Genomic DNA, 27,876 nt, shown 5'->3' on the forward strand with positions numbered 1-27,876 from the left:
ACCAGAGGCAACAGGGCTTCTTTACTGTTAGAACTGTCAATCTGTGGAATAGCCTGCCTCAGGCGCTGGTCACAGCAGGGACAGCAGAGATCTTCAAGAAGGGTCTAGATGCCTTTTTACACCTAAATAACATTGATGGTTATGTTATATAGAATTGTTTCCCCTAAATCCCTTCCTCATGCAATCCCTTCCCTTCCTTGGTTGAACTTGATGGACAAGTGTCTTTTTTCAATTGTATAAACTACATGTAAATTAGAGGGCTCTGTACATACAGTATGTAAAATAATTTGGGCTACTGTATATATTTATATAGAGACCGGGAATTGATTCTGTTGCTGTCTTTCTGTATTAATCTCAGTTCTAGTACTGTACTTATGTATTGAACTCCATACTGGTGCTATATTTATTCTCTAAGCTTTGTTATGGTGCAGTATATATGTAATCGCTATAATATAAATAATAATAATAATAATAAATGACACAATATTATCATTTTAATGACACTGGGGCACATTTACTAAGGACTGTGCGTTTTCTTGAGGACTTGCTTGTTCTTTTAGATGCAAACTGCTTGTACAGGTATTTAAGAAGTGACTGCACCACAATTGTGTTGCACGTGACAGTTTTGTGGCGCCTCTGCACCAGTCTTCATGCGACACAAATTGGCGGGCGATCCGATGCTCAGTCGGACCATGCGCCGGATTTATCATGCAAAGTCACACGCCCTATGTTAAATGTGCACCACAAAAAAGTTGGTGCACTCTGTAGGGCAGTGCAGGGAGCGCTAGATTCATGAAGAACACGGACCACAATTCATGAATCTGTAGCCCCCTGCACTATGCACAGGCAAACTGCATTTAGTGCAGTTTGCACTACTCTTAGTAAATGTGCCCCACTGTAGATTGAAGAGTGGACACTGTATATGTTAGAATTAATTTTTGGGGAGCAATGTTTAAGCTAACGTAGTGGGATAGTGCTACATACACTATAATCCATACATAAATGCATGTCTCTAATATTTTTAATTTGTGGAGGGCTGCACTATATATACCATATATACTCGAGTATAAGCTGAGACCCCTAATTTCAAAACAAAAAACTGGGAAACTCAAGTATAAGCCGAGGGTGGGAAATGCATTGGTCACAGCCTCCCAGTGTATAGCCAGCAAGACCCCTGTAGTGTATAGCCTGCCAGCCCCCTGTAGTATACAGCCTGCCCAGTCTGTCTCCGATGCTCCGGTGCTGCCTCGGGTCCTTCGGATCCTTTTCAGATTCTTCCGCTCCTCTTTGGGTCTTCGGGCTTGGCCGGCACACAGAATTACGTTAGCTGCTTGCCGAAGTCATTGTTTGTGAGCCGCCGCCATCGCAAGGGGACCAGAAGAGGAGCGGAAAAACCCGAAGAGGATCCGAAGGACCTGCGGGCGCACCTGAGCATCGAGTCAAGCATGGGACCTACGGGTGACGTTGGAAAGGTGAGTATTGACTTTTTTCTTGACTCGAGTATAAGCCGAGTTATGGTTTTTGAGAACAAATTTTGTGCTGAAAAACGAGGCTTATACTTGAGTATATATGGTATTTTAATAACCTTGGGGGGAAGGGGGAATTTTTTGAGATTATGAAGACATTGCCAATTAAGGCTGCCATGGAAAAAGGCCTACAAGACGGCCTCAACTCATCCTGGAAAACTTATCCTCCTGTCATGTGCAGCCAGGGGAGGGATCATTTCTCAAATGATCACACATCTTCCAAATGAAAAGATAAGCTTGTCTCTTTATACAGCTCTGTGCATAGTATAAAGAAGCTAGAAAATGTAGTTATGAAAATTACATTTTTAATGTTTTTTATTTAAACATATTAAGGGTTTCTTTCACACTGCGTTTTGTCTCCGTTTTTCTTCCGTTTTGTCTCTGTCTGCAAAAAAACTTGAAGGGTTATCATTGCTTTGAAAATATCATACCTGGTTTTTCAGCCTCCTTAGTGGAAAAAAAAAACTGGTTTCATCAGTTTGTTTTTGCGGACCCATAGATTTCTATTAACTTCTGTGATCCGCATCCATGAAAAAAATAGGACATGTTTCATCATTTGTTCCACGGACAATGGATCAGTGAAAATAAAAGCCAATGTGAAAACACCCATAGAAATCAATGGCTTTGTGAGGCATCCGTGGAAATCACTTAACCACAGACATGAACAACAACAACAAGAACAACATGTGAAAGCATAGTAAAAAGTATATGAATTTGGTGTCAATTGGTGTAATTTGGAGCACACAGTACAAGTTGCAAATGACAGCCACGTACATGAGGGCTGGTAGAAGATTTAAGAAATCACAGGCTTTATTGGGGTGATTTATCATAAGTGTCTGAGGTAAAACTGTTCTAGTTGCCTATGGCAACCAATCAGAGCTCAGCTTTAATTTTATAAACCGCTGTGGGAAAATGAAATCTGAACTCTGACTAGTCTCCATGGGCAACTAGAACAGTTCTGCTCTCAGACACTTCTGAGTCTACACTACTAGCATGAGGGCTAGTCAAATTTACCTCCGCCAAATACATGTTATGCCAGAGTCAGGGGCGTAACTACAGCTGTAGCAGCCATAGCAGCTGCTATGGGGCCCACAGTGTAAGGGGCCCCGACATCTGCAGTATTGGGTGTGTACGTGTGTGGTGCTTATATACTGTATATATGTGTATATGCTCTATGTATATATGGTGTGTATTAACTGTATGTATATTTATGTTGTATTAGTGAGAATGATGTGTTTATACTGTGTGAGTATACAAATATGTATATTTTTTTAAGGGAGAAGTGGGCCCCATTCAGTAGTCAGATATGGGGCCCCGTATGTTCTAGTTACGCCCCTGGCCTGATCAAGTAATGTGTATATATAATGCCCATATCTAGGCACACCTATGTCATCATCCTGCATTAATAGTTTAGGAAGTTCTGTGTAGCCTGAATGACTGTCATATTGGTAGCCACCCAGCTTTCCTCTATGCAGATACTATGTAATGAATGAGCAGAGTGTTTCATCTCCTGCAGCCACAGCCCCTGACACAGTCCCTGTCACACTCCGGGAATGTAAGCAGCACGGCCCCGCCCACTACAGTAGCCAATCAGGAGGTTCCCGGGGCAGGAAGGCACGAGAGGTGGGCACTACAGCTCCGGGCGGGTGATATCCCTGCGCTGGCCGTGTGCACCGCATCCAGGACCCTGCCGAGGTAAGTCCCTCCGCTATCTGCAGTACACATGAGCTCAGGCTAGACACCATTATCCGGCACATTACTGCTGTATAAAGTGGGGGCCAATGCCAGCATGCACTTCACTGGAGCTGTGCCCACCCCGGGAAAGTTGTCACACACACTGGTCACTAATTGTATGTTATCTTCAATGTAGGTAAGAACTAGAAGAGCCAGAATGCTAGTTCATACATCATATTAGTGATGAAATGGTTCATGAATATGTCCCCAGTAAATTCTCCTATTCCTTTTTTTTTTTTTCTTTAGAAAAAGGAAGTTTTTCTTAATGTGGTTTGTATAGAGTTTATCATCAGCATAAGCTAAGCATGAGAACTGGCTGCATAGTGCAGTACCATTATATACATATGTATATGTATATCCACTTCATCCCATTACTTTATACTTTATCAGATCTCTTTTTGCACATGAATTCACAAATTGGGCCGATTTTTTTTCCATGTTCTTTTTCTGCAGGAGATTTGATCCAGATTTGTGCTGACTTTGCAAATCCAGATTAAAATCTGCAAGATTCTTCGTATAAAGATCTGTACACTACACACAGATTTTCAATGCAGATTATTATGTGAAAAATGATCTGCGTTGTACAGAAACATTCAGGTCTTGTGCACACTCTGCAATTCAGGACAGTACTGGACATTTGGTGCAGATTGTAAAATCTTCAGCTGTCAGTTTTCTGCTTTGTATTCGAACCAGATATCCTTGTCAAATGTAGACCTCTAATGACTGACCTCTAATATACACAAGTCACTTTTAACACTTGCAGATTTAGTATACAGTTGCAGTTTGTTTCTGCTCTGCGCCTGCGCACTTGTTATAGCCTGCAACCATCCAGGCCTGAATGGGCGCATGTTAAAGTGCATTTCAACGCCAAGCAGGGCCAGGTGTAGAAGTGGACTCCAGTGTAGTTACCTGTCAAATACATCAGGATGTATCTTGAGGGGCAGTGTTTACATCAAATCGGGGTGTACAATGCTATGGTAAATGTCTCCTAATTGCTTCTTTTGTTGTAAAAATCAATTATCCCAGGAAGAAGAAATAAGCACTGATGCTCACATACCTAAGGGGGAATTTATCACAAGATGGCGCATGGTGATATATTCAGCAGCAGGGAAATTCTACACCAGGTCCTGCCTTCTGTATAATTGCACTATAATCTGCCCAATTCTATAACCCCCTTTACGCCCTTCAAACCCCACTTGGCCTGGAGGTAGTGTAAGGGTGGGAAATAGTCTCCAAATCTGGTCAGCCATCAGGAATTGCAACCATATCAAGGCTTGTACATCAGAAAACTGGTGTACAAGCTCTGTTAAATCCCCCCCCCCCCTTAGTTTTTGTGTGTGTGTTATCCTATCATTCAATGGATAATCTGCGTTAGTAGGTATTGACTACACATTTCGTAGGCGATCCGCCCCCTCCATAAGGTCCAAAATGTAAATACACCGATAAAGTAGGGCAAGATATTGGGGCACATGTATTATCGCATCTGCACCAAAAAAAATGCTGGGATTTTAATGTTTTTTTTTTTAACTGTTGCAAATCATTTATAATGAGTTTGCGCCAGAAAGAACAGATGTTTCTGACTATCCCGACACCTCCGTCTTTTTTGGGGGCAAGTGGGCGTGGCCTAATGTTTCCACATTATCCTCCACATTTATGTGTATTTTGTTGGGATTTTTAGGCGCAATTTTTGGTGCACGATAGGCCAGGTAAAAATTGGTCTGAGAGCAAAATTAAGGTGCAGTGCATGTAAGATTTGGGCGCACACTTCATTACTGTCGGCATTTTTCTGGCGCATGACTGATTAATTCCGTCTACCCAGTAATCACTAACAGCCGTGCACCACTTTAATACATCGGGCTGTGCTTTCTGAAGACTGATCTCCGATGCCGACAGTCGTCCGTGCGGCACAATTAGTAAATCCCCCCCATTGTGTTATAAGTGCCCCAGATACAGTTGTGGGGCAGTAATCTGGTTAGGTGAAGTATCAAAAGTCTAGCGGGAGAAGGGTGGATCCAGAGTCTGGACCAAGGGAAATGTGAGAGGATGCCAGGAGTGGCTCAGTGTACCCTACACATTTAACCAATTTCTCAGCACAGATCTGAGTCTTAGGCCCCATGCACACAAATGTATATATGGCGGCCGTATGCTAGCCGTATGAACTGCAGATAGCATACATAAAAGTGTATTGTGCACCGCACTGTATAGTAAACACACTGTATGGTGAGTACATCTATGCACCAAATATTTTTAGTTTTGTAGTGTTTTTATTTTTTGGTTCATCACATGGAACTACTACTATTAGTGGCTGCCCACAAACTTGAAAATAATGACAAAACATCTTCATGTTGCTACTTTGTCTTGGTATGTACTGATTTATTACTTTGTTGAAACTATTAAGTATTACAAGGATTCACACTGTGACAACCTTTTTTTTGCAATCTCTTAGTGTTGCAATGAGTAATTCTTGCTATATGCTGTAAGCCTAGTAGAGGCTCATTTATGGCCTGATGTGATGGCACTTACATTATAAAGCTCCACCTGTTTCTATGGACAGCAGCAGTCCACAGACTTGTTCTTCCTTTAATGTGTCTCTGTCTTAAACTCTGCACAATGGCTTCCTTATATGATTGGGCTTTTGGTCATATGTTACAAAGAGTAGCTGGACATTTATGTATCAATTTGCTAAGCTGCAGGTTATGGTAACCCCTTTATAATTAAATAATTTGTTATCAGATATACGGTTCACGTTCTTATTCTGTGAATAGTTAAATGACTGCCTGATTAGAACGTTTAAAAAATTTTTAATCTTTATTTCAAACAATAATGTTAAAAGTTTGGACTACAAAATAGCCATATCAATAGTGGACTCAGGCTTTCCCACGTGATTATCCTTCACCCTCTATTTGCAATCGGTGCAGTTGGGCACCAAAGGGGTCCGGAGTCACACCTAGGAATAAAGTATGCCACACTCAGCACTGGTTTTGTCTGAGTAATGTCCAAAATCAAGGACCGTCTGTAGCGGCCGTCTACAGAGCCGGAGAAGCAGCCGGACGCTTGTGACTGCTCTAGTATGAACTAGCGGGAGTCACAATGTCCGTGCTGCTGTAAAAACGTGTGAATGTGCCTAAGTGTGTGAGATGCCTCTGATGACGCATCGGTTATAAGGACCGATGCAGAAACGCGTCAGGCAGGGTAATATTTAGATAGGCATTGAACTTGTCTGCATTAACTAGTAGCAGACGGTCCTTGATTTTGGACATTACTCAGACAAAACCAGTGCTGAGTGTGGCATACTTTATTCCTAGGTGTGACTCCGGACCCCTTTGGTGCCCAACTGCACCGATTGCAAATAGAGGGTGAAGGATAATCACGTGGGAAAGCCTGAGTCCACTATTGATATGGCTATTTTGTAGTCCAAACTTTTAACATTATTGTTTGAAATAAAGATTAAAAATTTTTTAAACGTTGTAATCAGGCAGTCATTTAACTAACCCCTTTATAATACAGTAAGGAAGTTTGATAGTACAGAACTTTTTTTCCTGGCACCGCAGATAAGGCCTTATTCACACCTCTGTATTGTATGTACTTCCACAAGATCTCTTGTGGGTCATTTACCATTTGTGATTTTAGTCCTAGGCTACAATAAACAGCTATGACAGTTATCACAGGTGTCTGCAATTAAGATTTATTGTTAATCTTAGTTCTGATGACAATCCAACATTTTTAAAGTCCAATTGTCACAGAGACCAAAATAAATTTGGCTGGAATTACAATGATAAAATATACAGTTCCCACTTACATACAAATTCAACTTAAGAACAAACCTACAGAACCTATCTTGTGCATAACCTGGGGACTATATATATATATATATATATATATGCACATTATTGCAATGTATCAATAAATATGTGCAAATCTTCACTAGGTTTTACATGGGATAAACATTGCCCCCTTTCCAGGGCAAAAAAAAAGATATTGACAAGGTCCGCACAAATGTCTCTTAAAAAGGTGAAAGTTGGTCATGATGCAGGCGCAACAAATCAAAAAAAGATGCAAAAGTAACATTTCTGCGCAGGACCCCATTGACGGGAATACTTCTATTGAGATGCTGAATATTGTTTCTGTAACTCTCCTCTTATGCTGCACATGCCCATTGGGTCAGATGCATTAGCCCTTTTATTTCACAGAAGGCTTCTGTTTGCCATCAGTATTTGATTTCTTCTATAACAAAAAAAATCCATGTTATCTCTGGTTAAATCGTTTTAGTCCAAGCGTTTTCAGCAAATACATTATATGCTATTTTCTGATTTTGAACTTTGTTAAACAACCCAAAAAATTATTTGCAGTCACTGTTACAGCCAAAAGTTACAATGAGTGACAGTTTTCAAGACATTGCAGATGTCATCCTTACAACAAGGAATGAACTCTGCAGACCTTCAGCGCCTTACTCTATTTCCAGATACGTGTCGGAGCCTTTACACGCTAGTTTATGATATGTTCCTGAGGAAAATGTCTAGTCATTGTGAGCTAGTTTTAACTCCTTGCATGATTGTTTTTAGGTACAGCACTACACTATTCTCATTCAGGACCATCATTTCTAGCATTTGAAGGAAACCTACCATGAGGAGTACACTTCCCAGTAGCCTCTGCAGTTAATTTACATATTACTAAAATAAAGTTTTTACCAAGTTAGGTTAGGTTCCAGGATTATTAAATTACATATTAGAGCAGAGGCAGGCTGGAGGAATCTACAATCAGAGCTACTTATGAAAGTAGATTCCTCATGGTAGTTTTTCTTTAATTTTGCTAAACATATTCATGAGCGGAGTATGAAGAAAAAGGTGTCACTTACCAATCTAAAATTCTTCTCAGACAGACAGGAGCAGGTCAGGGCGTTTTCTCTAACCTGGGCTCAGTGTGCCAAAGTTCAAGTCCACTAATCTTTAGTCTTGGGGACTCTTTTTCTATTGTCATCCATGCATGAGTGGATCACACATCGATGACACACAAGCCGCTAATAACTGACCATGGCCATGTTTTTGGTGTTCCTGGGGAGCAGAGTGCAACCTTTGTGATGCAAGTTCGACCCCATAATAAACATACTTGATTCTAAACAGATTCATACAAATCTCATCCACTACACGATATTTTTCTATAATACTGTACGAATCTGTGCAGGTTTTTCCCCATACATGTATGTGACAATTTGGGACTGAATAACTGCATAGCAAAAATTCCTGTTGTCTTCTGTGACAGACTGCTTTTTATGTTCAGATGTAGCTTTGGATAATTACAATACTTGTATGTGGGCAGTATTTTTTTATTACACTGGTCCAGTTTATAAGACTGCTCTTTGCTGCCAGTTATAGTGTTTATGTGAATCACGTGCCCTGTCTTTTTTTATGGATGTGAACGTGCAGGGAAGCACGGCTGACAATGTGTCAATGGTAAAAAGAGGGGGGTAGTGTATCGCCTGAAGGCCTGCAGGAGTCATGTTACTTGGGACTTGCAGGAACATTTTGTTCTTGCATGACTCGACGACTTTCTAAGTAAACTTTTTTTGTTGTATTACTGTAATACTACATAATAGCACATAATAAATCAGCATTTCAGGAAGATTAGAACAGGAGAGCACCATTTCCTTATGTGACAAAATTTGGTTGTATGCACATAAATATCACACGGATCCTGACTACAGTCAGTAGTAGTATTTTTAAGTTATGGCATACTCCTAATAATGGATGTGTAACAGAAGATAAGTAACAAGACGAAGTCCCTATGGCACTGAGCAGGTGGAAGGTTCCTGGACTCCGCTATAAAGAATGAAAGCTGCTGGGTTGATGACATTTTAAAGCTCTTTCTCTCCTTTTCTAACATTCTGTATCCTGGTATCTTCTGCTTGCTCTTGATACTGTGCTAGGAGACATGGAACTTTTTTGTCACATATTGTACCACATATGTGCTGAAGTGTTGTAAGTATTACCTATGAATTTCAAGGTGAACATTACAGAGGGTTATGACCAATTTTAGCACGACAATTCTGTTCATAATATAAAAAAAGTAGAACAGGGTGACTGCGATCATGATCTCCAGAACCACACCTTGTGTAAATGAACCAAGCTGGAGATTTCTGTAAAGGTATATTTACATATTAATATTTGTGCATGCAGTTTTTTAATGTAGCAGTGTTGCACCTGACTTATGTACTTTATTTTCATTATGATTTACACCAGGCTTAAAAACTGCAAGCAAACTTATGAACACGTAAATATAAATGTCTGGATACGTTCAGACCAATAATGCCTGATCAGGAAGCTGCACTACATCCTCAAGAGCAACCTCATGGAGACGGTCAAACGCTCATTGACGTTGGAATAAATGTCCATCCAAAAGTCCTGAATGGATGGGCATTTCCAGACATATATGCCTAAGGCTGAAATAACACAGCTGTTGTGGGGACATATATCCAGTTGCACATGACAAGTAAGGCGACCTGGCGGCGGTATCATACCGCACTGTACATGGGGCAAAAGATAGAGCATGTTCTATCTTCCCCTGTACGTATGGCCAGGCTGCGCTATTTACTATGAAGAGGGGCTGGATGAGCACGCTGCCGTATGCTCACCTGGATGCGTGTGTGTGAATGTAGCCTAAACTTGAGTAAAACTATAGGGGACCACTGCTTCATTTGCCTGATGTGACATAAGGTGCTGGAGGGAAGATACACTTTTTTATTAAGAGGTAGATTCTTCCCTAGGACACTCACTAGCATTGATTTAAAGGAAATCTACCAGTACCAAAAAGTAAAAAGAAAACCTGGCGAGAGACGAGATGTCCAGTGCTATTGGCTGCTAATTTTGCAGGCCCCCTTCATCACGTTCCTCTCCAACATGTGAGAGGGAGGCATCTATGATGGATGAGGCGTGAATTTGCGCCACTCGTGTGATGTCATCTCGCATGCATGGACGTGCATAATTAGCAGCTGGACAACACGTCCCCTCGCTCCAGCCTTCTAATTAGAAGTCTTTTTTCTAGGTGCTGTCAAGATTAGAGCAAGGATCAAGATAAAGAGGAGGACAGGTCAGTGTCTGTAGGTTTTTTTTTACTTTTTGGTAACGGTAGATTTCCTATAAGATATAATTTACATCAGTTTTCGTCGTAGATTATAATCAGTCAGGCCTACTGAACCACAGACTTAAATCGGCAACTGTTAGGAAAAATATTCAGGAAGAAAATGCGCTATAAATCAATAACTTTGGCACAAAGATTACTGTGTGGCGAAATGTGCTACTTTTTCCATGCCTTTCACCAATAGATATAGCCCCTATATCTTCGAAGGGAACCTGTCACCAAAGGACTGTTTTTAGTATTGCCAGGTTCCCACAGACACAGCAAACCATAATGTAAAACATTTTTTAACAAAATCTCGAACTTTTATGGTCCCCTAGAAAATGTAAAGGGATGTGAAAATTTCATCACATTTATTCAAACATCATTGAACTCATCATTCATTCACACATCATTAAACTGCCAGATAGAGACAAGGCTTACGCGTTTCAGGCAATAATCATGCCTATAGTGATAGAATATACAGTGTGTATAACATACAAAGAGTATATGCCTAAAGAATTACCCAAAATATAATAAATGCCCTAAGGGATCTGAATGGAGGCTCATATTGTTTCTTCATACACTGGTCCATCAAAAAACATATGAGCATAGAGAGAAAACTTTTCCAGCAAAACTCAAACTAGCAGACCTGAAAGGAAACTCATGTGGACTAAAAAGGGGACCATAAGGGGAGCCCTAATCCCATAAATCAGACCTGAAAGAACCTTTCTTCAGAATCATACATTAACATTTTCACCGAATGACTGGTTCCTATAGGCTTTTTAATACTAATTCCTAATCTGCTTTAATAATTAACGTTACTGCTCCCTGCCAGCAAAGAGTCATAGAATCATCATCATTATCTTCACAATGCTCTAACAACTTTACCTCCTGCTCCCTCTTCTTCCCACTAACGTGAGCTGACCCTGTGATACAAGAGGAGGAGGAGGAAGGAGAGTTGTTAAAGCATTGTGAACATAATGATGATGGCTACTGGACTACATGCAGTTTGCTAGCAGGGAGACATGTACATTTTTTTCAAAGTGAGTGGAATCAGTAATGTCAATTATTAAAGCAGATTGGGAATTAATGTTGAAAAGGGTCCTGCCGATGTAAACAAACAAAGGTACAGCACTGAAGGGAGATGACGCAGAACAAAGGGAGAGCTTTGACAGCCAGACAGTCCCATGTAGTATACAGCCAGCCAGACCCCTGTAGTATACAGCCAGCCACATGTATGCCAGCCCCTCCTAGACGGGGCTCCTCTTCTTTCTTCTTTTTGCTGTAATAGCCGGCAGAGTCGCGTCCATGCGATCTGCCGGCCGGCGCACATTATTGCGCCGGCCGGCAGAAAGTTGAATATTATATTTTTAGATATTCAAAAGGAACTTGAAAAGTCTAATACAAGTTAGACTACATAAAATCCTACTAATCTTAATATTAAAAATGTTATATTACTATAAATAGATGATGTAGAATAGTTTTTTTCCAGTCCCCTCCTCTCCTGGGCTTATGTATTGATTCTGTTGCATAAAAGGTTATTATTCTGTTATTCCTTCATGCTAAAATGAAAAATGCTTTGACATACTTTTTAGTTTTCTTACTTTGTGCAATTCATTGTTAAACTTTGGTTACCAATTTTATGTCAGTGTTACTTACAGGGACCATCGTAATGTATTAAGTTGTCTGTGGTGTTAACCTAAGTGACTTTTATTTCTTTATTTGTAGCTAATTATCTTCACCAGAAATGGCTTTCGTTGGAGTGGTGCAATGTGGTGCCCATATCCATCAGTCTGCCCACTTACTGAGAATTGGAGTGCACAGTAGTTCCTGTCGGACCTTACACTTAACAAACAGATATGCTGCTAAAGAGTACTATGATGTAGTCGTTGTTGGAGGAGGTGCTGCTGGGATCACCATGAGTTCTCGAATGAAAAGAAAACTTGGAGCTGGAAAAGTCGCTGTAATCGAGCCAAGTGAGGTACTGGGAATCTGTGCTAAGGGGTTACACAAACACGTGTAATTGAGGGCATGGTCATCAGAAAAGTGCCAAATTTTGCTCTCCTACTCTATCTTTTCCAGGCGGTTCCTATTGAGCTACTACAGGCTTACTTTATGTCATTGAATGCCACTCAGCACAAATTTGTTTGTGCTGAGAAGCCTGCAAAGATTAAGCACACTACTCTGTTCAGGCACAAAATCTCAGGTGCTGCAACTCTAGCATGAAGTCTTTGGTACGTCTGGAGCAGTCTTTCACCCAAATCCCCTGCAGGTAGCACCTTGGCTGGACCCCAGTAAGACGCTTACCCTAAAATCCCATCCTACTGTATGCTGGATACAACTGTTTGGTGCTGTCACTAAGAGATAGTGAGAGAACTTCTGCTGAGTCTTCTTCTTCAGCAGTCCCCTCTGGCTCCCATCCTGGGTCATCCAGATTTTCCTACAGAATTCAAGGATCTTGTTTTCAAGCAGTGGAGAGGCCCCCGGTAAATACAGGGCAGAACATTTCATGAAAGATTTGGCTACTCATGGGCTTTAAGGAACCTGTCCCTCTAGATGTATGGAAAGCTCAACAGCTAAGGCATTATCTAATCTCTTTGCTCCCAATTCTCTTGGAGCAAGAGGATCTTTGATAGCTTTCGATCCACCAAGGGGACCTTACATCATACTTTCTCTTCAGCATACTCCTGCCTCTTGTTCATCCTGAAGATCCTGCCTGCAATACTTAGCTCAATGGGAATTAGACCTAAACCTTCTTGACGCCTGAACAAAAGATAAGGATATTCTAATTATGTACTTCGGTTAGTTCTAGATTTCAGGAAGTGGGATATAAACTCCTGGCTAGATAGTATAGAGTTCCGACCAGATTACCTGCTATGTGCTGGAGATGTGGGCAGATGAGGGATCCTTCCTTCATGTGTTTTAGTCTTGCAGAGTATTCTCGCCATTCTGGCAAGAGTTGCAATGTTTCATCTCGTTGATCTGCAGAGACTCGATCCAGCTGGACCCTCCGCTCCTCCTTCTCCACCACTGTAATACCTCAATACAGGCTTACAAGTGTTCCTTCTTGTGCTACTTAATCATGGCCACCCATTCCTGTCTTCCGATTTTGTGGAAACAGGCTGCCCCCACCCTAACAATAGCCATGTGGATTACCAAAGTAAATGACATTATGCACACCTCAACCCGTCTAACCTATGTCAAATTTCACAAAACCTGGCAACCTTTCAGCAATGTGCCAATTATAGACAAGCACTGTAAGATTCTGAAGGGATTGCTCCCTCCTGCTCCCCCTTACCCGGACTGGCTATCCTCCCCCTGTCTTCTTTATGTTTCCTCTATTTGTCTCTGTGGAGGGCCCTTTCTGTAGATCCTGAAGGTTCACTGGGTTCTTCTGTTTCCCCATTCTATATATAACATAAAATAGGCTGGGAAGCGGGTGATGCCTGAATGTAGGTCCTATATAACCATTCATATTATATTTATCCATTTTGTTCCATACTGTTCATATAGTACAAATGTCTTTATTTTGTACATGTCTTATGTATTGACTGATATGATGGGGACTGCTTTACCAGCATTCTTGCCCTAAATAAAGGTAAACTATTAAAAAAAAAAAAAGAGAAAGACTGTGTTCTGTCCCATTGCTGTACTGTCTGGCAGTAACCAGTTTTCCTTTATACTTTAATTATCTATTAATGTAATTTCTATTATGTTGTTAAAAATTGCATACATCTGTTTCTTTGTTTTCTGTGTGAAAGTTGAGAGACAAAGCAGAAAAGCTACATTTTTTCTTTAACCAAATTTAAATAAAGGAACTGAAAGAGAAACATGACAAAAATATTGTATACATGATCTTAAAATATTATATTTTTTAGGTTCACTACTACCAGCCCATGTGGACTCTTGTTGGTGGTGGTGCAAAACAGTTGGCCAGCTCTGCAAGGTCTACTTCAAGCACAATCCCAATTGGAGTCAAATGGATTAAATCAGAAGTAAAAGGTTTCGATCCTGATAAAAACTGTATCCATATTGATGATGGCAAAGAGGTAAATATGCTGTTGTAAATGTAGAATTAATTAGAAAGTTCAATATTACCTTGAATATTCCAAAACTGAATTCTACTTTTGTTGGGGGGAGGGGGGGACTGAACACAAAGGCAACTAGACAATGTTATTTTATCAATTCTGAGCCCTCATGCACACAAACATATTTTTCACATGTGTGCTAGCTGCTGTTTTTGCGGCGAGCTCACATCCCCATGTATTTCGATGGGCTCATACACCGCTGTGGTTTCCACAGATCTGCGGATGAGCCCATTGTCCCTGAGAAAAAATTGAGGGCAGGTCCTATTCCTGCCCGTATTTTCAGCTCTGCCCTCCAATAAAAGTCTATGGGAATGTGAAAAATACAGATGAACACAGGTGTCATCCGTGTGCCGTTAGTATTTGCGGATCATTTGCTAGATAACACAATCATGTGATAATCTAAGAGGCTGGGACAAGCTATTGACATCATTTGCCAGTTTTCTGGAGTTTTTTTTTTGCGGATCCATAAAATGGATGATATCCAGATGACAGGTGGACCATTTGTGCGTATCTACGCCTCTGAAATATTAAAAATACACTGAACGCAAAAAGAGATCCGTGGGCAGAGAAAAAAAACTTTGTGTAGGTAGCCTAACATACAGGAAAAAATAACCATCAGCTTACAACGTATGACAATTTCTTTGTCTTTGTTTTGTGATTTAGCAGACAAGTCCAGGGAGATGAAATGTTGTAGTATCTGCACACATCATATTACGTGCAGATTCGCCTTGAAGCATTTCCACTGTAAATCCACAGCATATTACAGTAGCATTATAGTGTATGGGATTTATGACAATCCGAACTATGACAATCCAATTTCCTCTGGTTTCTGATGCTAGTGGAATGGCTGTGGGATTTTCATTGGGGTTAAATCCCACATCCATTCCACTGCATGTGCAGACAGCCTTTAACACCTTTAAATTAACATGGAATGGAGAGGTAGGTGACTTGAGCTGATAAACAAGTTCTGGAAGAGGGAGGAAATGGAGGTGGGGGCACGTGTGTAGGCATGGTCACTGAGACAGAGCAGGGCGAGGCACTCACACATCAGTTGGATATAGGAGATCCAGCACAACCAGATGGGTTAGCATTTGTCTTGGATTTCTGGCAGGATAATGGGGTTATTTGGTTTACCATATACTAGGAGAGGCATCTCCTCATTACAGCAGAGATGAATGAGTATGCGGGTTATATGTGTCAAGCAGTGATAACTAGCTTTTGGACAAAACCTACAGAAAATTAGCAAATTCGTCTTTCTGTTGCAGATTTATGATCTACAGAATGTAATTTATCTGCTGCAGATCCTAGTGAGGATTTAACCTGTGCAATGGAAAGTTTGAGCTCCCTTTTTCAGCAAAATTACAGCATAAAATGCTTTGGCTGTGAAATTACCGCTGAGTTAAATTCTGCAGCCATTAGGCTAGATGTGCAGGTAGCCTTACACTTCGTTGCTAGCATTTCCTGTTTATATACTTTATTTCTAAATCTTTGTTTTCTTTACAGATAGGCTACAAATATTTGATCATTGCTCTTGGTCTTAAGTTGCAATTTGAAAAGGTAAAGTACCGTTATATATTTACTGGATATGACTGTAAAAGTTTGGAGTGGAATGGACAAAATGGGGTTTTGCTGCATGTTCTCTTGCAAACTGCCATAGTAAAAAACATGGCGCAAAACCACAGGACAACAGCCCTGAACTTCACAATGCTCAGTCTGTTAAATCCAACAACCAAGTACCATAGTCTATGATGATTTAGCTGAGCACAGTTGTGTGTACTAGCTGTAAAGGTACTAGCAAGCAACAGACAACTGAGCAGATGCTAAAATCATTGTATGTTGACAGAAGTTCTCTGTTTACGAACTTGGTAAGTGTTGCTGTCAACTACAAACTGTATAGTGATGAATAAGCTGTAACTCCAGATCTATCTCTTCCCTGTTATCAGACATTGATTAAAGGGCTACAAGTTACAAGTAATGTTAAACTAAGTCTTCATACCTTTCGAGGTAAAGCCCCAGGCCCCTCTGATACATTAGACTCGTACCACAATGCACCTGAATTTGAAATCATATAAATCTGAATCACTTGGGGGGAATTTATCATACGTCAGCACTCGTGCTGGAAAGCCTGTGCCTGCCCACACGGCAGGGAGATGGATTAGTCACTATTATAATTGCAAAATCATGCAGTGTGCAAGAATTTGCCATTATATCAGCTCTTCTTCATCAACAACTTCTGGGTGTATAATCATTGAGGATTCATATCTGACATGAGACATTATCGAGATCTTTCTATTTGCCGAGTAAATAGGCATCAGAGTTCACTTTCAATCCAGGATATGGAAACTTCCAACACTGTACTATAATCAGTCTAATTTAAATCAAAAAAGGTGTACAGTGAGAACTGCAGTAAGCACACTTTCTGTACACATGTATTAGCATCTGGATATCCATGCAAGCTTTACATTACATGTATATGTAATTCCTGTAAACTTAGTGTTAGGCCCCATTCACACGACCGTATGGAGGGCCGTGATCTGGCCACACAATTTGATGGCAGATCACAGCCCCATAGAAGTCTATAGCAATCGTTATGGTGTGGTGAACACACAGTGGGGCACATTTACTTACCCGTCCTGTCGCGATCCCCGAGGTGTGTTGTCTGACGAGGATTCGGAGCTGGCGCGATTCATTAAGGTCGTGCATCCATTTTCCTGCATGTGTTGCTGCTTCCCCTCTGAGGTCTGCCAGAGTTCACCTTCTTCTTCCCGGTGTATGTGAGTACATGTCTTGCGACACAACTTGAAATGTTAAATCCCGCGCGAGCATTGAATACGTCGGATCGATTTATGTCGCTCGATTTATGTCGCGTGAAAGCCGGCACATGCGCCAAAAAACCCAGTTAAATGTGGTGAAAAGTCAGGAAACCCAACGAAAATGCGGTCCGCGGACCCTTAGTAAATGTGCCGCAGTGTCTCACCGCACCGCCACTATTTATACGACATTAAATAAAAATAGATAAAACCTCTGCACTACCCAGACATTAATTGTTAGAGAATAGGATAACTAAGCAGTGGAAGTGCTGTCGGTGTGATACAGGTGTCTCTCTGTATCAAACAAAAACTAAAAAGAGAAGAGAAAATACACCAAGCACCAATTCACACTGATTTCGTAAGACAGTTAATATAGAAGTTTTAATCGAGTTGTGGTCTCAATACATCAAAAAAAATAAAAATACATATCCTTATTCTCACATATTAAATTTCAATGTTATACATAAGCAACAATAGATAAAATACATAACAGTACTGAATATCAGACGATTATAAAAAATCAGTCCTATATAAGTAGACGACATGTCCTGTATTTTGCCAGATTTGTGGTTATGGATGCGCACACCCTCCCCTCCCTCTCCAGCCATCCATATGCTACGCCTAGGATACGATCTGGGTGAGCTCACATCTGGGTGAATGAGGCCTTAGGTTATATGCCCACAACCAAGCTGATTTTTAGCCAAGAAAACAGATGCTGTTTTCACAGCCAATTATCATCCAAATGTCCATTTTTTAATGGAAGACTTACATACAATATTCCATATTGCCAGATTTGTGCAGTCTTTACATTACCTGACCACTAGATGGTAGTGTAGTGAAGCTGTTGTGGGTATCCCTTGCATGGAGACTGACAGCCAATGATGCTCCACTGGGGATTCGAGGAAATATGCAAATACATTTTCTGGGATGATATAAGGAAAACATTGCCTCTTGGCTGCTTTGTAAGACAGTCCTTTTAAAGTATACCTGGTCACATTCTTTGTTTTAATGTTCAGGTTTTTTATGCAGTTTTTAAAACAGTTGTGGGTCATAAATAGAGAGAGCGTTAAAGGGACAGTCAACCTTTGATTTTGCCTTTTAAAACCTCTGTAAATAAAGGGAATTTTTTTTAACAAAAATTCCTTTTTTTTGTTCTGTATAAGTTCTGTTTCCTTTTGTCAAAAATGGGAAAAAGAGACTGGTTTGGTTTTGTCTTTAATAAAATTTTATTTGATAAAAATATATTTACTTAACAGTTTTTCAAAAGAATTCAAAAACAAACCCACTGCTGCCGGTACAATGCCCCCACCTCCTGTCCAAAGCCAGGTTGTACCTCCAGAAACAGTATATGGTATATCAGCCATTACCAGGTTCCCAGTACCAGTCGACAGTAACCTAAACAAGAAATTTGCTTCAGAGTAGTGTTGTGAAACCATATGTAGCCTATGGCACAGTAATTCCCCGGAAACATGAGCCAAGGTGTCATTCCACCAGCACTCAAACTAAAAGCTCCTCTTTTACCAAACACACTCTGCTATATGTTCACTAACCAATTTATTTTATCTATAAATTTCCTAGTCATATATCTTGTACTAACTCCATCATCAAGTTAATCCACCCCTCCCCAACCCTTTGCCCTCCCACACCCTCCTCCCCCATTCATTTATTCAAGTTGTTTAATACAGTTGCTGATTATGCATCACCCTGAAATCACTTGGGTCCTTTGCGTAGCCCAATACACATACATAGATAGACCCTTTGCACACTTATATATGTTACCCGTACTGTACCGTTTTAATACAAGTAGCACACGGCCACATTCACATCATTGGGCATCCATTTAAATGGCTGTATTGCCCACCAGGAGAGTGCCGTGCGGGCAAGCCTGAAATGGGGCATCCTCTAGGCTCTGCGTATAAAAAGATCTTTGGATAGATGTCTGTACTTCTCATTCAGGTATCTACATTGTAATGAGGGCTCCCTGCAGCCTTCTTTTTTGCTGAATAACCCCAGTTTTAGTAACATATGTTTTCTTTTTGCTAGCCTGGAACCAGAAGAGAGTTGAATGTAAATGTTGATGTACAGAAAGGCCAATTGTTGCTGTTTTTGCCTTTTTTTTGAACAGGTGAAAGGACTCCCTGAAGGATTTAACTATCCCAAAATTGGTTCCAATTACTCTGTAAAAACTGTAGAGAAAACATGGAAAGCTCTGCAAGATTTTAAGAAGGGGAATGCAATTTTTACCTTTCCCAACACACCAGTAAAATGTGCGGGAGCACCACAGAAAATCATGTATTTATCCGAGGAATATCTCAGAAAAGTAAGATCACCACTCATTTATGTCTTACAGCATTTCATTGATTGATGGTCTGAGAACAGCAAAAGTGTAGGTGATAATAGTAAAATATCTCATACTTTATTGAAGAAAAATGCTTTCTACTATGTTTTTTCCTGAACTTGTTTCTGTGTCTAAAAACCATCCCTCCATTTTTACACACAGAACATGTAGATAAGGAGAAGTTGTCAAAGATTCAGACAGTAAAGACGGAAATATTCTCCAGGTGTATATGAAGCCTTTTCACCATATTTGTCTGCTGTGTATGAAGTTTCAGATAAAGGAAAAAACTTTTTCTTCAATAAATTATACTGCAATATTTTCCATTACCACTTACGTTATTAATTTCGGAAATAAAAAGGCTTTTGAATTCTTTTTCACATGTTTAAACATTGACTGCAAATAAGGCCAGTATCCTGGCACTGAAAGCGTTTAGTATCTGTAGGTATAATGGATAGATTATGTGTTTATGACATTTTCTTGATCTTGGCTTGTAAATGCCAAGCTGAATATTGCTGGCTGATTCTGGCCGCAGGTTTAGGCCTCATGCACATGAATTTGTGAATTTTGCAGGCCACAAGCAGCACGTTGTATGCCGTTGAATGACTGTGGGTGCCGAAAACTTGAGCAGGAGTATGCTGACTATTATTTTATCAATATTCTTTTATTTGGTATAAGAAATAAACACACAAATCCTCTAGCAACTCACACGGTGTGCAAAGTTAACATAGACAGATAAACAATACAAACTCAGACCTGCCTAATGTGGTGTGGGCAGTCGGCACGTTCACACCACAGTGATGCATAGGGCCTCAGTGCATGCATCGCACCTTAAATGTGCCCAGTAGAATTTAAAGGGGTGTTGATTTGGCTGCTGATTGTGTGACTAGCTCGGGGCCAGAACATAAGTTTGAGTGCAAAGAGGCCTTAAAGATTACATAAATTTGTCATATTGCCATTTGTTTGTTCACAATAAATGTTGCTCGTTGAAGGAGACCTGTCACCAGATTGTACCCCATTAAACTACTAGGCTAGGGTATGAGATTATAGGTAGAAAGTACATATCTTACCTGAGGGTGCTAGTAGTTTAATCGGGTAAAATTTGGTCTCCTTTGTTGTTTATTTTTATTCTTTTTACTGTAGTTGTCAATATGTGTGTGTCAAAGAGTGGCTTTAGCAGCAGCAATGCCTATTGAGGTCCCTGTATCTCATCTTATAAATGTGGCAACCTCATTTGTTAAAGTTTGTAGAATGGTACCTAATATTGTCATTGTACGGTTTCACCATAATAGTTTATTTGTTACTTTGCACAAATAGACAGGAAAACGATCTGATGCCAACTTCATCTTTAACACATCTTTGGGAGTTATTTTTGGGGTGAAGAAGTATGCAGATGCCTTACTGCAAATAATCAAGGAGCGAGATATTCAGGTCAACTTTAAACACAACCTTATTGAGGTCCGAGCAGACAAACAAGAAGCCGTGTTTGAGAATCTTGATAACCCAGGCGAAACCAAAGTATACCAGGTAATTCAAATAAGTCTCATAAAAGTCACTATCATTTTATAATAATAAAGGGACAGAAAGTATCATTGGCAACATGAGTGAAAGTTAGAAATTGATGCATAACCATTTTCTTAAATTAATTACAGTATTAGCAGTTCAGAAATTATCTGCATCACTCATTTCAGCTCTTATTTCCCTTTTTGGGGAAATAATAATTGGTGTTTACGTGTTGAGTCCAGTTTCAAAAATAACTTTTTCATAGCAGAATAATATGTAACTTCTGTTTTCTTTATGACGTACAATGTGATTGATCTCTGTTTCCTATAGTATGAAATGCTTCATGTAACCCCACCAATGGGACCACAAGATGTGCTGGTAAACAGTGCTGTGGCTGACGCAGCGGGCTGGGTGGATGTAAACAAGGAGACCCTACAGCATAAGAAGTACCCCAATGTTTTTGGCATTGGAGACTGTACAAACCTTCCAACATCAAAAACAGCTGCAGCTATAGGTAAGAAAATAATGTATACGTCTTTATGAAGACCTAGAGATTTTCATACTGCCTTTCACAGAGCTTCAGGCTTCTCTTTATATTGAAGATAATTTGGATTTGTGCATACAGTTATTTGATAGCATGCTTTAGTTTGGTGCTTATGTCTGAGTGTGCATTGACTGGTGAGATTGTTGAGCTTCTGCAAAGTGAGCAGACATGGCTGCTATGCAATGCAGGAGAGAGACATAGAGAGGCAGCCAGGGACACTAAAGGGACATGATGGATTATTCAGTCTATGAAAACCAAAACAGAGAAAAGCAATAGAAAATATACCTCAAATAGCTTAAAGTGTTTCACGCTAATATACTGAAGGCAGACCTGGGTGCCATTACAATGGCATCAGCACCCTCATGATTGCAGAACCAGGCAGGAGGGACCTCATGTGTAATTCCACATTGTTGACACCACTAAAATATAGGTAACCCAGATGATGGTACAAGTCTCTTTGTTGTTTGTTTGAAGTATATTTAATTATAGTCACATCAATATTATTTTACCATATTACGTAACTAATTATTATTTTGACTTGTCATTTGCCTCATTGCTGTGTTTGATAAAATACAATTATAATAAATTGATTTGGACTTGTCTCGACTACTTTCTCTAATATGATGCAATGTCTCGTAAGACAAGAATAAGCCGAGACTTCATTCGGTGCTGAAACTACTGTTGTGTGTACACTGACAGGCCACCACTTCCAGGACCACAGCGCTTATCTGCACCCTGCATGCCTGTGTCACATGACTGATAACAAGACATCTCTTTTGTAGACTTGCACTTTGCAGGGGACAAAAAGTACAGACTTTATATCAGTTTTATCAGATCTTCTTAATAACTGTGAAGTGCTTGTATTTCAACAAAATTTATACTGCATTTGACTAGTGGGTATTTTTTGCCTTTTTTTACTGGAAAAAATATACTGATGGACACCTTTGCTTACAATGAATGACCCAAACTAAGTCCTAACATAAAATAAATTACATATATGCAAATGCAGATATGATCACTAGTAAGAGGATGAACTACTAATTGGTTTCTTGTTTATTTTGCCTCTTACCACCTTTGTTACTAGGTATGTAGTATGGGAACATACCTAGACCTGCTTCATAGAAGTGAGATTTATGTATGAAGCTAGTTCTTTCTAATTAAATGCTCTGTATCTGTTCCATGTAATGAAGAGAGCCTGTAGTCATTGGCGGATATGTGTGAAGGTCATATAAGGATATTGAATGTTGTCCTCTGATGATCCCTAAATTCCCAGCACTAAATGCTCTTTCTCCTAAGATACAGTGGACAATTCTGTGGACATTTCTTCATTAGAATTTGTCACTTGGCTCCTTCTTCTTGTTCTTTAGCATTAGTGTATTCTTCCTGTACAGGATAATAAAGCAGAGCACTCTAGCGACTAGCCAGGGCTGTGATTGGCCAAGGAAACACCTCCGGTCATTAGAAGCCATGGCTAATTGCTACGTGAGTTAATATGGCAGATTGTCTGTTTGGCTGCACCTGAACCCTGAATGGGTAGTACAGACCACTCCTCTCTATTCTGCGCATTACTAATTCATTTCCCATCACAGCTTAGTTTTTAGGTTGTTACAGAGGACAATAACTCAGAATTTTAAACCTTCCTTATTTAGCTGTTTTCGATTTTTCCCAACTGTAGAATGATTTCTTTATTTAAAGGATTCCTGGAAAACCCCACACCAACCAAAATTCAATACATGGGCTTGTGAGGTTGGATGTGTGCCACTATTATTTTTAAAAAAGCAAAAATATTTTCTAAACGTACAGGACATAATAACTGCACAGGATTAGCTCCTGAGTCAACAATATCAGCAGTGACATCCTGCTGCAAAGGCCAAGATTGGACATCACTGTACTGAATTTCTGTCCAAGTATTGAATTTACAATACAACATCTCTCCATTCTTGTCCCTGCAGTAACTTTAAATTAAATCTACCATCAAAATCCATCATGATAAACCAGGAACACTTATTCATATATATAGACACAGTGACTGTGGTAATCTTCTTGTATTTCTTATCCATGCCCCCCTTCTTTCTAAAATCAATGCTAATGAGCCAGAAAAGCTATGAGTGTGTTACAGAAGCCCCTGTGGGGACTTTAAGGCTCATTAGCATAATTTTGCTAAAAGTTGGTTTTAGAAGAGAGGAGGCCATGGATAACAAATATAAGAAGATCACCACAGTCACAGTGCCTGGAGCTATGAGTTAGTGTCCCTGATTGTCATGCTTGATTTTGGTGGCAGATTAAGAGTAATACCATACAAAAAGTGTACATATTTTATAAGTTTACACCTGTAAGCAGCAGCTGTAGGTATCTGAATTTAAGACGGTCACACTTTTTCTTAGGAAGAAATGCCGGTTTTAGTACATGCGGGACAGTGTGTTTGATGATCTACTAAGCTTTTTTTCTGCCTTCAGCTGCCCAGTCAGCAGTCCTGGACAAAACCCTGTCTTTGGTGCTAAAAGGTCAAAATCCTTCAGCAAAGGTTTGTATCATTTATTCTTAGCTATATCATTGTCTTTCTTCCATTGTTCCATGATGCATATAACGTGTTCAGAAAGCTTTTTTCTCCTCTGGTTCTCCTTGTTTATTGAAAACAGCTTTGGGGGGGGGGGGGGGGGCATCAGTAACAGGCAGTGATTTGCTGTTGCCAATGTTTGGGTTTTTACCCTCAGTGATGTAGCAGTCCATCAGAACACAGATATGTCACTATTCAAAGACCCAAAGTATACATTCAGCTGAGGCTGGGGATGGATGTCATATTGTGATAGCTTCAAATGGCCTTTGCTGAATGTATACCAGCGGGATCTAAATGCACTGTCTACTGTGATTTTTCACACTTTGTTTCCGGCAGTATGCGACTTATACTGTGGAGGACAAAAAGATGCCTCTGTCTGCCATTATATGGCTATGGACATGTTCAGCGTATATCTGTTCACAAAACGAGGTGTGAACAGAGGCTAATAAGGTCTATTGTTTTATGTTATTGCCTTTAAGGTAACCGAGACTCAGTGAAATTGCTGTTGTTTCTATTCCTTGCAGTATGATGGATACACTTCATGTCCACTGGTAACTGGCTACCGAAAAGTGATCTTAGCTGAATTTGACTACAATGCCCAGCCCTTGGAGACTTTTCCAATTAACCAGGGTAAAGAGAGAAGAACTATGTACCATATGAAGGCGGACATGATGCCGTTCCTTTACTGGAATATGCTTCTCAAGTAAGTGATTTCTTAGTCAGGTTTACAACTGATAAGAACAAAGCCAATGTACTCAAAGTGGCTGCAGTGATTCTAAAAATACCCACCCTGTTTAATACCAGCAAATGCATAAACATCAGAATTTCTAATTCTTATTACTTTGTTTTGTTACAGGGGATATTGGGGTGGACCAGCTCCCATCAGGAAAATAATGCACCTTGGCTTTAAATAAGGATGTGTCACATGACACACATGTCGTGCAAATACATCCCCTATTCTTATAAACAAAGAAATCCACCGACCTGCTCAGGAAGATTGTTTCATTGCCACAACCATGAAGAACCTCGTATTTCAGAACACATTTTTGTTTTCTTCTGGCACAATTATGTATTTTTGATAAAATTTCTTTTGTAATGCATAAAACCCATCAAGATCACTTCATTCTGTATTTGCTTTATACCCTTACTTTAATGCTATGTAAGGGTCACTTAAGGCTCTCAGTTTAGAAATGACCAGTCACCACTGAGACATTTTTCTCAAAGGATGACCTGATATCACCCGGGCATTTAAGGTCACCAGCGACATGCCCAACACGTTGCAGCTAGTGGTCGTAATATTACATACCCTCAAACAGGGATGACTTAGTGTGTCAAGTATGGCACCTTTACAGTTCTATTTCACAACAGAAAATATCCTATTTTATATCCTTTATATCCTATTTTATGGTACTTGCTGGCCATCCAAAAGAATAGATGTCTTTGTAATGTCGGGAAATGCCAAGTATACTTGAATGCTTTCTATTTAGGCTCATAAAGATGATTATTGTAGCAAAAATTTCTGAAAAGATTTGTGCTGGTCATGATAAGTGCCCGAATAACGTGAGCTACAGATTGCAGCTGAAGACTAAATTGCACATGGTGAACCCCATTGATGACCACATGTGTCTACTATAGGACATTTCAGCAGAAGAACTGGTCCATTGAGCAGTATTTGTTGTACTTTAAGTAAACTACCAGGTGCATGTTCATCACTTACCTGGAGATGACTAGCACCAGAGTCCAGCAGGTGTAATGCTCCAGACATTGTTCTGGTGATAGATGTCTGGTGTTGGTATTATAGTTACAATTGTTGCAAAACCTGGGATTTTTGAAGAGACACATGAATGAGATTTTAAGACCCATCTGCACGTTTTCCTCCTCCTGGCTTTGAGTTACATGTCTTCAGATGCTCCCAGTGAGCCTGAAAAGTTGGGTATTTATTCTATTCAGTATGGAACATGGCCAAGGAAAAATCATACTAAAGATCATGGAGATCCAGTATTGCAATGTACAGGAATGAAATGTTAGATACCAAGAAGCACCTGCTGTGGTCTTGTGGTGTCAATGCATTGACAGCTGAGAGCTGTTTTGGCAGAACAATGGGACCTTCCAAGATATTAGGTGGTCTGTAAGTTATGTGACTACGAGCACCAACTGTGTTAAAGCGTACGGACGCCACATTATATCATCTTTACATCTTATATTTAAGAATATATATTGGGGGCAGTGTGGTGGATACATATGTATGGTATATAGGTATCCAGAAATCTGCCCCAAGTATATAGGTATCCAGTACACTGCACTTCCCAAAGTACAGGCAGTCCCCGACTTACGGCGTTTCGAGTTAGACAACCCGTAGATACGAATGGGGCACTCGGAACCCCGCGCATGCGCAGTCCACTTCCGAGTTTCAATAGCGCTGCTTGGAGTGCAGCGCCTCCTCATTGGGCGGACCATGAGGTGACAGTGATCGTTGGGCGGAGCGAGCGAAAGGCTGGAGCGGCCATGGAGGTGACCGGGATCGCAATCAGTTGCCGATAAAAAAAGTAATTGCCGGCAGTATTGGGGGGTTCAGCTAACTAAGGATGCATTAGCTGGTGCGATCTCACACTTCCTTAGTTACCGGCCAGTACACTAGAAGCCGGAGGTTCCAGGTAACTAAGGAAGCGTGAGATTGCACCAGCTAATGCATCCTTAGTTACCAGCAACCCGACTTACATACAAATTCAACTTAAGTACAACCCTCCGGTACCTATCTTGTACGTAACCCGGGGACTGCCTGTATATAGGTATCTTCAAAATCTATAGACAGCTTTCTTTTGGATTTCAGGACAAATCTGTATTGTTATTCAAATGATATATTTTATGCAGCTGGATAAAGAATACACTCCACATATGTAGGTTTGCCTTTTGTTGTGTATTTTTCAGGTGTTTACGCAGCTGGAAATGATGACGAAAAACTAAAAATAGTTCCTGGGAGTTTGAGTTCTCTTGAAATCTGCTGTATTTCAGACTGTAACATATCATGGGGTGGTTCCGTCTGGATGAAATACGTGCAGTTTTATATGAAGTCACTGCTGCACTATTCTTTGCAGCCATGTTTCCATTAGACCCCACATAGAAAGCTGTAATGAATCTGTATTATACACTCAATATTAAAGCTAGAAAATCCGCCTTTCCCTGAGGCAGAATTAGGGTATTTGCACATGTGACAGAATGGCTGAGGGAATTACCCCAGTAGTAATCCTGCAAGCTGCCTGCCATAGTCTGGTTTTTGATGTGTACCGTGGTGCCATTTTATCACAGCCAATGCTTAATCTTTCCATTGTAAAGGTTGATTTGAGCTCTGGGATCCGCTGCTATGAGTAACACGTCTCAATCACAAAAATCAGCAGAAAAGTGTTCCACAATGTACACTGCCCAGAAAAATAAAGGGAACACTCGTATAACACATCTTAGATCTGAATGAATGAAATATTCTCAATGAATACTTTGTTCTGTACAAAACTTAATGTGATGACAACAAAATAACATAAAAATCATCAATGGAATTCAATGTATTAACCAATGGAGGCCTGTAATTGGAGTCACCTACAACATTACATTGGAAAAACACACTATAGGCTGATTCAACTTTGATGAAAAACAAAACAAAATGAGGTTCAG

At 40.2% G+C, this 27,876-nt stretch overlaps 1 protein-coding gene across 2 annotated transcripts; it reads left to right on the forward strand.

Moving 5' to 3' along the window:
* Positions 1-3,075: 3,075 nt before the first annotated feature.
* Positions 3,076-25,328, forward strand: SQOR (sulfide quinone oxidoreductase). Of its 2 annotated transcripts, none has more exons than XM_072148291.1 (10): positions 3,076-3,221; positions 12,102-12,354; positions 14,252-14,422; positions 15,965-16,018; positions 19,397-19,591; positions 20,924-21,133; positions 21,440-21,623; positions 24,110-24,177; positions 24,735-24,913; positions 25,067-25,328. In XM_072148291.1, the coding sequence occupies exons 2-10, from the start codon at positions 12,121-12,123 to the stop codon at positions 25,122-25,124; spliced, it is 1,353 nt and encodes a 450-aa protein (XP_072004392.1). In that variant the 5' UTR covers positions 3,076-3,221; positions 12,102-12,120; the 3' UTR covers positions 25,125-25,328. The 2 variants fall into 2 exon arrangements, with proteins under 2 accessions (XP_072004392.1, XP_072004393.1); XM_072148292.1 differs by lacking the exon at positions 3,076-3,221 and adding an exon at positions 10,297-10,343.
* The last annotated feature ends 2,548 nt before the right edge of the window (positions 25,329-27,876 follow it).

The sequence above is a fragment of the Engystomops pustulosus genome, chromosome 4, assembly GCF_040894005.1.
Source record: "Engystomops pustulosus chromosome 4, aEngPut4.maternal, whole genome shotgun sequence".
In the NCBI taxonomy this organism is placed as follows: Eukaryota; Metazoa; Chordata; class Amphibia; order Anura; family Leptodactylidae; genus Engystomops; species Engystomops pustulosus.